A 12,020-nucleotide genomic window follows, 5' to 3' on the forward strand; every position below is an offset into this window, starting at 1 on the left:
AAAGAACTTACAAAGAACAAAAAAAAAGTTACATCCCAACAGATATATAAAAAATACTTATGATTAAAAAAAAAAAAAAAAACTCTTAACAAGCTAAGAATAAAAAGAACTTTTTTTTTTTTTTTTTTTTTGAGACGGAGTTTTGCTCTTGTTGCCCAGGCTGGTGCGATCTCAGCTCACCACAAACTCTGCCTCCCAGGTTCAAGTGATTATCCTGCCTCAGCCTCCCGAGTAGCTGGGATTACAGGCATGTGCACCCACGACCGGCTAATTTTGTATTTTCAGTAGAGACGGGGTTTCTCCATGTTGGTCAGGCTGTCTCGAACTCCTGACCTCAGGTGATCCACCCACCTCAGCCTCCCAAAGTGCTGGGATTACAGGCATGAGCCACCGTGCCCGGCCTAAAAAGAACTTCTTAACTGACTAAGGCTATCCATTGGACGCTGGATAGGAGTATTTTTAGTCAGTAAACATTTTAGGAGGAGAATAGTTTCATGTGAACAGGACTTTAGTTTTGTTTACCCTGTATCCTTAGTGCCTAGAAAAAATGCCGTGTGTATAGTAAAAACTCAATAAATATTAGCTGAGCGAATATCAACTCAGAGTTGGGATGGCCATTTTCAGAACATGTGTATTGATGAGAATATATAAGAAAAATGTGGTTGGGTGCTGTGGCTCACGCCTCTATTCCCAGCACTTTGGGAGGCCAAAGTGGGCAGATCACCTGTGGTCAGGAGTTTGAAACCAGCCTGGTCAACATGGTCAAACCCCGTCTCTACTAAAAATACAAAAATTAGCCGTGCATGGTGGTGGGTGCCTGTAATCCCAGCTACGTGGCAGACTGAGGCAGGAGAATCGCTTGACCCCCGGGAGATGAAGGTTGCAGTGAGTTGATATTGTGCCACTGCACTCCAACCTGGGTGACAAGAGTGAGACTGTCTCAAAAAAAAAGATAAAAGAAAAAAGAAAAAAAAAAAATCTGTCGGCAGAATAAAAGGAAAAGAAGGCAAGAGACCACATAGACCCAGAAAAAAGTGGAGCTGCCGTGGCTCTAATGGCTTTCTACTTTCCAGTACTAGTTCCTACCTAACAGTCCTCTATAATAATCTTTCATGACCAGCTCTATTATTTTTAACTAGCTTTTTTGTGTTTGCAACCACAATTCTTAAGACACAGCAGGAGAAAAATTTGTCATTATCAATATTAACATTAGTATTACATAGTATTATATATATATTCTGTTGTAGGCTACACAAACAATCCCAAAAGAAGCTCCAAAACTGCTGAGGTTTGATAGAATTGGTGTGCATTTTGCACTGTCAGTACCTATTAACGATGCTTAAAATTTTCTTGACAAATGTCCTATTTGAATTTTTTTTTTTTTTGACACGGAGCCTCACTCTGTTGCCCAGGTTGGAGTGTAGTGGCACGATCTCGGTTTACTGCAAGCTCCATCTCCTGGGTTCAAGCCATTCTCCTGCCTCAGCCTCCCAAGTAGCCGGGACTACAGGTGCCCGCCACCACGCCTGGCTAATTTTTTGTATTTTTAGTACGGACGGGGTTTCACCCTGTTAGCCAGGATGGTCTCGATCTCCTGACCTTGTGATCTGCCTGCTGCGGTCTCCCAAAGTGCTGGGATTACAGGCGTGAGCCACCGCGCCCAGCCTGAATTTTTTAATAATAAACATACACATTATAGATACAGTATGTTTCATGATTCCACTCTTGAGTGTACCTGGGTTATAAATATGATCCTGGTTCATGTAAGATACTATAAAAGGGCTTCAAAGGTAGATATTTAAACAGATTTATAAAATACAACATCAATGTTTTTCTTAATATGGCTATTCTCCTTTCCTATAACATACCCATAAAAATACATGTTTATGCTGTTGAATAGTTATACCTTTTACCCTGAAGTGAACTTTTGCATAGACATTTTTATTACACACAGTTTGTTTTTCCTCATAAACATCCACTGAGTACTTACTGTGTCAAAATTTTAGTATATAAAGATGAATATAGCTATGATCCCTACTTCCAAAGATTTCAGAGTACTCTCACAGATTCACTGATAAATTAGGACCTTCAGCTTGTCTTCTCTTTATTGATCAATACCATGAATCTTCATCCGCACATACCTGACTTCTTTTCTTCATTGTTGTCTCTCTCACCATCATCACGGTGCACAAATTCATCCCCGTCACTTTCTCCATCTGATTTGTCGGTGTCACTGTCATCAGTACTGTCATCATGCTTATCTTGATCCATGTCCTCAGGATAGCCATCATCTTCACTGGTGCTAGAAATATCATCATCATGACCTCGCTGGGCTGAAAAGGCGGAAAGGAACATGGAGAAGTAATATGATTGGACCCTCCATGACATGGTACCCAGAAATACAGAAAATTATCCTATTTAACTCACACTGTAACAACTCAACGCTTACAAAAAACCATTCCTGTATATAGCTATTCATACAGTCTAACAATATTTTCATTTGCCAATAATTTTAAACACTTCTTTTTGGTAATTTAAGATTTTTTTTAAAAGAGGTTCTACTTTGAAAACCCATTTCTTCCTTTAGCAACAATCATGCTTGTATACACATACACAGTCAGTGAATGTATACAACGATGCTCTAGTCTGATGACAATAAAGCTAAAAGGGAACCAGATATACAAGTCTTAAGGGATTAGTAGCAAGAGTGACATCTCCAAGGAAAGCCTGACTTAAAACACAATAAACATTTCTATACTTATGTATGATGCTTTTACTTGAGTAGATCCTATGATTTATCCAACTGTATGTACATTAGTACGTACATGGTATCCTCTCATTTACTTCCTAAGTTCTGAGGGTGGTGAACAATATGTTAAACAGGCCTAACACAAAAAATGATAGTTATAACAGCAAAGAACAGTCACTTCTCACCAAGTTCAGGACTATATAACATGTCTTCATCTCGCCTACGAGGGGGAAGATCTAGGGCAAAACCCACTTTACGGCCATACATCTGCACGACTTGAGGAGGAGGTGGACCAGGGGGAGGGCCAGGAGGTTTTCTGCCAGGGGGCAAACGTGGAACACCATGTCCAAGAAGAGGAAGGATAGAAACTGCCCGAGTTGGAGGTCTGTTAACAAAAAAACAAAAACAAAAAAATCCCCCCAGTAATCACTTAACGGTAATGAGATATTTATTTTCTCTTCTAAACAATTTTCAAGGGATTTATTTTACATTTAATCAAATGTCACACTGTTTACATCCACATTGTCTTTATTTCCCCCTGCATTAATTTTGGCACTGGACAGTCAATTTGTGCCTTTACTAAATGCTCTCTGATTGTGACACTGCTTCCTTACCCATAGGCTGAGGTTTTCTTTAGTATAGAGGGTGGCTGGGCACCAGGAAGTGGAATGTCCTGGATCAAAATGTTGGAAGGAGCATGTGGCATATCCGGCAAAGGAATACTCTCCACTTCCACATGCTGAGCATTCTGAAAGAGAGAGAACCATTCAATAGTACGATAAAAAAGTCATCCACTAACTAAACACTAAAAATGACAAGTCAGCTGTTTCGTAACTTGGACACGCTTTCCAACTAACATAAATATCACTAAAAACCCCCACAAAAATAATCTCACGTCAATACTTAACAGATTGTCAAAGAATTGAAAGAAATCTTCACTTTTAAAAATGCTAAAACCCAGCAGCTTTTTCTCCTCTTATCAGGTAATTCTTTTTGGATATGATTCGAAATAGCTGTTATTTAGAGAAACCCAACTGTTACAAGTATCTAGCATCAGACCCATCCTATTTAATATGCAGGGTGACAGAAAAATACCTGTCGGGCTGGGCGTGGTGGCTCACGCCTGTAATCCCAGCACTTTGGGAGGCTGAGGCAGGTGGATCACGAGGTCAGGAGTTTGAGACCAGCCTGGCCAAGATGGTGAAACCCCGTCTCTACTAAAAATACAAAAATTAGCCGGTTGTGGTGGCGTGCGCCTGTAGTCCCAGCTACTCAGGAGGCTGAGGGAGGAGAATTGTTTGAACCTGGGAGGCAGAAGTTGCAGTGAGCCTGGGCAACACAGTGAGACTCGGTCTCAAAAACAGAAAACAAACAAACAAAAATAAAAATAATACATGTCAACTAACAAATAGTATATATCCAGCGGTGGAGGTTGGGCTCATTAGCTTGCCTATGTTGAATTTCTGTTGTGTATTAGCTTAACTAAGCAAGTTAACTTGTGCCTTCATCTGTAAAATGGGAGACATATTACCTCCTTTACAGCAATTATAGCATTTGATTTTTTCCCATCTTTATTTTGAGGTAAACAAAATGTACAAATTCAGTAAGTTCTGACAAATGCATATACCTCATACTCCTTCCCAATCCATCTCTAATATCATCCCCAAAGGCAACCACGGCTATATCTTTTTTTCCTGCACAGATTAGCTGTGACTATTCTAGAATTTCATAAAAATGAAATCATAACAATGAAATAAACTTAGCATGTTTTTGAGATTTATTCATAATTTTTCTTTTTTTATTCCATGCTGTTTTGAGTATTAGATTATTCCTTTTATTGCTGAATAGTATCTGATTGTATAAATATGCTGTAGTTTAATTATCCATTATCCTATTAGTGAACACATAGGCTGATCCTAGTTTTTGAATTAATTTCTTCTGTTTAAATAAAAAGGATTAGATTTGCTGGTTCACACGGTAGGTATATGTTTAGTTTTAGAAGAAACTGCTATGAGGAAGAGGTTCAACATGACTAATTCTTCCATTAACTTTTTGAATCTAAGTACAGGTTGAGCATCCCTAATCTGAAAATCTGAAATGCTCCAAGATCCTAAGCTTTTTGACTCCCACATGATGCCATGGTGGAAAAATCCACACCTGACCTAATGTGATGGGTCGTAGTTTTGTTTCATGCACAGAATTTATAACATTATCTTCAGGCTATGTTAATTTCATGCTTAGACTAGGGTGCCATCCCCCAAATATATGCAAAAACAAAACAAAATAAAAAACAACACTAAATCCGAAACACTTCTGGTCCCAAGCACTTTGCATAAGGGATACTCAATCTGTGTAATATTTTAGTTTATCTCTAAAAAGAAAACCTTGATTACCTTGACAGCATCAAAATATTGGCTAAGTTGAGCCCTCTTCTGTTCATATTCTACTTCTAGCTTTCTCAATTCTTTGTAAATATCTGGATTCTCTTTTTCATAGAGTCGTAGAATACGTTCGAAGGTTTCACGCAGTTTTTTACGCTTGTCTTTCAGTACTTTCTCATTTAATTGTGGCTGTTGCACTGGGTTAAACTCTAAGAGAAAAAGTAGATTATGGAATTAAATATAAGAGGCCACTTCAATTAGGTATCAATAGGTTACATAATAAAAACCTCCATATATGTTAAAAATTTTTTAAGAGATCTAGATACCCAGACATACTCTTTTCAATTTTATTCAAGGAACTACAATATTTATTAAAATCCCCACCCTTTTTAGATGGCCACTAATTTTACCTTTCTCAGAAATGCCACCTAATTGATTTTCATCTTCATTGTAATAAAAATCAATTTTCACTGCTCTGTGCTGAAAACCTGGTGAAGATTCTGTCAGAATTGTGTTTACATACCATATTAGTCCTGTCAAATTTTGAGATCTATTAGCTGGGCGTGGTGGTGCATGCCTGTAGTCCCAGCTATTTGGGAGGCTGAGGCAGAAGAATCGCTTGCATCTGGGAGGCGGAGGTTGCAGTGAGCCGAGATGGCACCACTGCACTCCAGCCTGGGCAACAAGAGCAAAACCTCGTCTCAAAAAAAAAATTTTTTTTTGAGATCTTAGGCATTTTACTTGAACTCTCAAGTAAAATTTTTGTAATAAAGCTATGATGATACAATGGGATTACGAATAAAATATCTGGTGGTGTTTGACTCACCACTTAACTATAATCTTTATAACAGATCTGTATTCCTGGCCTAGCTACCATACGATCCTTTTTCTCCCCAACTAATCATGTGTCAACATGGGGCTTAACTGCAGGTCCTCTATCCCAAGAATAAGACCTTCAGGCCTGTCTGGTCAATCATATCCCCCTATCTTCCTTTTTAGTGAATCACTCAGAGATCAATGAGCACATGATCCAAACTAGGGCCAGAACCTTCCCTGAGATTTTAAATGTAGAGGTGAGAGACAGAAACTCTCAAGATTTTCTTTCTGGACGTGTTATGTAGAGATAAAACAAATCTAGAGCTGCCTGTGGCCTTGTCTCCCAATCATCACTAATTACACACATATATTCCACCTTCCATCCCAAGGAGAAGTTCATCAGTAGTAAGCTGAATGAGGCTAACAGAGACCAGACTAGACAGATGGACAGTACTGATGATGAGATTGGATTTTGAGGTTAGTTTCAGGAATTTCTCTTTTTTTATGTTCAGACTTCTTAATTAAGAGAGCCAATGCATGCTTTTTTCTGCCTTAACTAGTCTGTATTGAGTTTTATAAATTGTAACTAGACTCCTGATGAATAGTATTCTCTTCACCCCTTTCCTTTTTCTTAAAAGAATAACAAGTTTATCTTCTTCCTTAAATCCTATTAACTATTATTAATCTTGGTAATTTATTCAAATCTAGAGGGTGTTCTTACACTATACTATTCCTAGTGTGATTAGTAAAAGCACTGAATGCCTGAGCTTTAATCTCAGCTTTGCCACTACATAGCAGTGTGATCTTGAGAAAGCTATGTAATCTTTCTGTGCCCGAGTTTCCTTACCTGTAAAATAGGGACAGTGCAACTACTCTAAAAAATTGTGAGGATTAGAAAACTAGTGGGAAAAAACTGGTGCACAGGTGTGTAGCAAGATAACTACTCAAGAAACCTCAGTTATTACTATTAGCTCCTTTTAAAACAACACATAACATTTGGGGTCATTTAATGAAGGATTCTCTGATTCCCCAAGGAAAGTAATTATCCCTGCTGATATTTAGACCAGATGCAAGAAGTGAAATCAGCTACAGCTGAACTGGGAAAGATCTGGGGTCTTGAAGCCTGACCCAGAACTCTTACACAGGTTAGCTGCACAGATTCTTCCACATTATTTCTGAAACCTTGTAATAGCATAATGCCATGACTGAATTTTTTCTTGTACTGCATTTAATGTATCATTGAGGAGTTTCATTGCATCTCTTTTACTTACTACTCTGTTTTTGGGCAAACCATGGAACTTGTAACCATCACTTTAAAATGCTATTTTACAAAAGTGGCAAAGGGTAGAAGACAAAGTGGCAAAAACTTGACAGGTGAAAAGCACATGGACGTTAACTAGACTGTTTTATTTTCTGCATGTCTGAAAACTTCTATTAAAAAAACAAAATATTCTACATGTTCTAGTATGAAACAGAAAGGATATTTGTGGGTTAGGATAAAATTTCCAGTGGCAACATCAACAATTTTCAAACTTAGATCCAAAAAAAGATAACATGCAGCTATTTCATGTGATTCCAGTTATAACAAAGCAGCGATACTTACAATGCATATGAAGAGTGAATAAAATTATTCTATAAAATGTGAAAAAGGCAGAGAATCCTGGTATAGTATTTTATATATTTGGTTTTAGGTATTTGATGATTTTTTTTCTATATCCTCACTAAACAGTCAAGTATCTTTTTGGATATTCTGACTGGAAAAATTGGAAACTGCCTTATATTGACAGGGGTCTAATACATAGATTTACATGATAGTTGCCAACATTAAATAAAAGACGACAAACAAAAAACCCAAGGTTATTTCATAAACCAGATTTAAGTCTTCTCCTGAAAACCAAGCTGGCCAAACTGCTTCTGTTATCTCACAATAACAATTAGCTGAAAGCCAAATAATCACTTCTCTCTTATTCTGGTATATGGGGTCTCCAGTTTGCAACCGCCCTCTAGCACTCCATTTTGTCTCCCTGAAACTAACATTAAATCCAAGCATCAAATGTCCTCATGCTGTTCTGTTTTACTTATGCCTATGCTGCTTCACTCATTACCTGCCTGCCTCTGTATGTGTCAGACTGTTATAGCTGCCTGTTTGTAAATTCTTACCCATTTCATCTAGTTTCTCCATGTCTCGGATTATCTGTTTTGGATCCTTCATCTTTAAAACTGCAGCTCGAACCATCATGCGCTGTTTTTTGTTCTTAGAAAAACAAAAGAAGGCCAGATGTCAAGAAGTCAGGCACTCATGAGTTTTACTTCAACTTGCTTTAAGAATCTGAACAGAATAACTCCTTGGCTTCTGATCACTTGTTTCGACCACCAGAAACAGCTATGTAATTTTTTGCCCTAAAAACGTTTACACTTGTCAAAAAGATAAAGAAATGCTATTTTTAAGATGTGTTTTCTTAGTAAAGTATTTATTTGAGCTCTGTGAGGTCTTTAGCAGTTACTTAAACACACACACTTTAAATTTCTTTTTTTAAACCCCTTATGTTCTTGAAGACCTTGGGTGATTGTTCCTGCCCCTTGTTCTAAAAGCTCTGCTAGCTGAAGTCCAAAATTTGTTGGTTTTTTTTTTTTTTCCAAAAAAAAAAAAAAAAGGAAAGGTTGAAGCTAAATTCCAAAATTAAAGAATATTTTAAAATTTTGCAGAAGTTAATGCTAAACATGAAAACACAACTGAACATTATTTAAAATCTGTGTTGCTTCAATGTATTAAAGCACAATACTATAAAGCAAATCCTTTCTTATTCTGTTGAAGTACTTTGCCACAAATTCAACAGCTAAGAGGAAAATCCTAATCAGGAAAAGAAAGGTAATATATTTATAAATATTATAAGCCAATATATATATTTAAGCTAATGTAATATACATGTTAATCAGGAAAATGGATAAAGTGATCTAGCATCATGTTTATTTCCATCCTCATTGGTAGATTTTAAAAGTTATGTTTTAATAAATAACAAAAAAGAATTATTTTCCAAAGCATTTTTTAACTCACTGGAAAAGTAATCAAAAATGGCATTATAACTTGTAGTGAGCTTCTCTGCAAAGTTACTTCAGTTCCTAAATATAGTAAAGTTTGGCTTAGTATATCTTACAGTTTTTATAAAAAGCATAAAGCATCTTTTCTAGAAAATACTAGAAATGTTATTCTGAAACCTACTAATCCCAAACCACAAGATGTGCCAAATAGTACTTAAAGTTTTATAAGATGCCTCTGAAATCATACCTTCTTTAATTCTCTCTTCCGGGCTTCCTTTCCTTTAAAAGGAGAGAGGGAGATATAATAAAATTTTTGAATCTTGAACATTAGCATTTCCTTCAATTTCATACAGGTAATTCTTTATTGTGGGAAGTTATAGTATGCACTGTAAAACAGCAGCATCTTTGGCCTCTATCCACTACATGCCAAGAGCATCCCTCTAATTATGACAACCAAAAATGTCAAGACATTTTTGTTTAATGTTTCATAAAAAACAACTATGAATCTGAAAGAAAAAGATAACATAAAATGCGAAACAAGGGCTCGCAAAACTAATTTGCTCAAAATTTCAAATACAAAAAGAAAACTTTCAGCCAATTCTACTTTGCAAGTCAATCAAATCTGAAAACTAAAATATGGGTACTAATTTCTTTGCATGTTTAACGTCTTAATGTTCCCATCCAAACACTGAATATACAATTTATTCCTCCTATCACTGCTGGTCTTGTAATTAAGCCACAGAGAAATAAATTCCCTAATATGTGCAATTTTTAACACTCTCCTACTTCATCATTCCACACTAATGGACACTTACGGGCTTGGTCTGTGGGGTTCATAAATTTTCCACTCTTGGTGGATGATGTAGATCTCCGTCCCATGTTGACAATTTGTATGGTTTACTTGTTCATTAAAAAAAGAAAAACCTGTGAAGGTGAAGACAAAGAAATAGCTTATATCTCCTAAATTTATTTCTTCCTTTTTCTAGTCCCTACCAATCTCTGAAAAAAAAAATTCCTTTAATTAGAAATTCTGTGAGACTGTTCTTTCCTTAGTTTTGACTTTAATGTCCAAGAAAGATGGCATTAAGTTTCTTGACCATGAAAATTTAGATCTCCATCATTCTTTGGAAATGCGATGAGTGTGAAGACCACTTTGAATATCCTCAAGTCATTACTTTATCTTTTTTCTTATGGATCACAGCACTGACTTTGTCAACTGATAAAAAAACAACTAGAAAATGCTTTAACGATACGGCACAAACCATGAACATCAGAATTCATTAGTCCTTCTTCTATAACCTCCCTTTATTAACACGTAATTGTAAAAGAAGAATACGAACGGAATGGGGGTAATGGATCTAGGCTCAAAACAAACACCTCACCCTTGCCTCGCTCCATGGTTTTTCTTGGCATGTATGCTGTACATTCTCAACACTTCTAAGACACTAAAAACTCATTCATTTAAGCATATTTAATTCAGATATAATGCTTGACTCTCAAGAGTTCAAAACACAACTAAAAATGCAAGTATTTGAAATTAGTGCTATACTGAGAGCTCCCCAAAATTTAAATATTAAGACACATATTTTTCTAATACCTGACTCCCAATATATATTTCTTAAGGTAACTAAAGGGATACTTATTCTTGTTTGAGGAAAAAATATTTTGTAAGCTAAAACTTTTATTAACACAGTACCCTATTACATGACTTCTTCCTCTTATTCCAAAAGAATGGGGCTTAATTTTTTGAAGCATTCTTTCCAGTAACAAAGGTGGACAAATTTGTTTCCTTTTGCAAGTAGACACTTTTTAAAGGGAAGAAAGGGAAGATTTTCAGACCAGTTTGTTACAGTCAATGTGTCTTTCGCCAAGTGTCCAATTGCCCCCAAAGCCAGATGTTTCAGAAAGCCAGATGTTTCATAGCTGTTCTGGTGGCAATTACTTCAAGACGACGGTGTCAAAGGCTCTGATTTTTAGCTTCCTCATCTAAAAAATGGGGACATCAATTACTTTATAACAAAGCTCTGATGATACAACGGGATTACAAATAAAATATCTTGTGATGTTTGACTCACTATTTAACTATAATCTTTATAATGGATCCATATTCCTGCCCTAGCTACTATACACCCTGTCAAGTGGTTTCCTTCTCAGAAAAACTGGGGGGTGGAGGTGTGGGTGGGAGAGCAGCAGGGAGTAGGAGGTAGGGAAGGAGGAAAACATGCAAAATTCGTACAAATACAAGCTCTCCCATTTTTGATTGCCTGCGTTTTTCGTGCTTTCCTTTCTCAAGCGGGCTCATGTTCTGAATCTCCTCCCCCACAAATGAAACACAACGGATACGAATTACAGAGAATTTTACGGAAGATACGGGAGCTTAAGTCTGCAAAGATTAGTTTTTTGTCTACAAGCGGGGGCGACTGGAAAAATCAAGCCAAATAACCGTTGGGGAACTGTAAATAGCCAAAGAAGCTTCAATGGGATAGGGTCCAGGTCCACCAAAGGAGGCAACACCACCAACTGCCGAAACCATAGTGACGGTTGACCGACCATGACTCGAGGTACAAGACGTCAAACCTAAGGCTACCAATCAACGTGCATAGGAAGCGGCCCCAACCGCCCCGGGCGATGCCAACCGCGTAACCACTGGTCGCCGCGCCACCCCAGGCCCTGGAATACCCCAGTCCGCAACCGGGAGACCCCGCCGGGGAGAGGAGGAGCGGGGCAAAGGGACTGGGTGTCCCCCAAGCCACTGCGCGGGCCGTGGAAGGGACGAAAGAGATGAGGAAAAGAAGTAGAGCAACTCCATACACTCACACTTCTGCTGTGCTCCCAGGACTACGAGAAGCGGGCAGGGGGCGATTCCCGGCCTCTTTCACTTCGTAAGGGCCTTCAACTCGGCCTCTCGCTCTACCCCTGAGCTACCGCCATCTTGAAACCTCGCGCCCCTCCGCAATCCTTACGTCATTTCCCATTCCTCTGTCCCGCTGTCTCTTAGCGCACCTCGGCCCTAGAACCATAGAGAATACTCAAGA

The 12,020-nt window shown here is 37.8% G+C and overlaps 1 protein-coding gene across 2 annotated transcripts in view; it reads right to left on the reverse strand.

Moving 5' to 3' along the window:
- Positions 1 to 11,979, reverse strand: part of WBP11 (WW domain binding protein 11) — an 18,238-nt gene extending 6,259 nt beyond the window's left edge. The window contains exons 1-9 of one of the 2 annotated variants that reach the window (XM_011990798.1): positions 11,803 to 11,937; positions 10,363 to 10,500; positions 9,801 to 9,909; positions 9,233 to 9,264; positions 8,107 to 8,200; positions 5,143 to 5,339; positions 3,364 to 3,497; positions 2,935 to 3,134; positions 2,142 to 2,333 (exon numbers count right to left, since the gene is read on the reverse strand). In XM_011990798.1, the coding sequence (XP_011846188.1) occupies positions 2,142 to 2,333; positions 2,935 to 3,134; positions 3,364 to 3,497; positions 5,143 to 5,339; positions 8,107 to 8,200; positions 9,233 to 9,264; positions 9,801 to 9,864 (913 nt within the window). In that variant the 5' untranslated portion in view covers positions 9,865 to 9,909; positions 10,363 to 10,500; positions 11,803 to 11,937. Of the gene's footprint in view, positions 1 to 2,141; positions 2,334 to 2,934; positions 3,135 to 3,363; positions 3,498 to 5,142; positions 5,340 to 8,106; positions 8,201 to 9,232; positions 9,265 to 9,800; positions 9,910 to 10,362; positions 10,501 to 11,802 lie in introns of both variants that reach the window. The other variant, XM_011990797.1, reaches the window with a different exon arrangement.
- Between the last annotated feature and the right edge of the window lie 41 nt (positions 11,980 to 12,020).

The sequence above is a fragment of the Mandrillus leucophaeus genome, unplaced genomic scaffold (genome assembly GCF_000951045.1).
Source record: "Mandrillus leucophaeus isolate KB7577 unplaced genomic scaffold, Mleu.le_1.0 Scaffold383, whole genome shotgun sequence".
Taxonomy (NCBI): Eukaryota; Metazoa; Chordata; class Mammalia; order Primates; family Cercopithecidae; genus Mandrillus; species Mandrillus leucophaeus.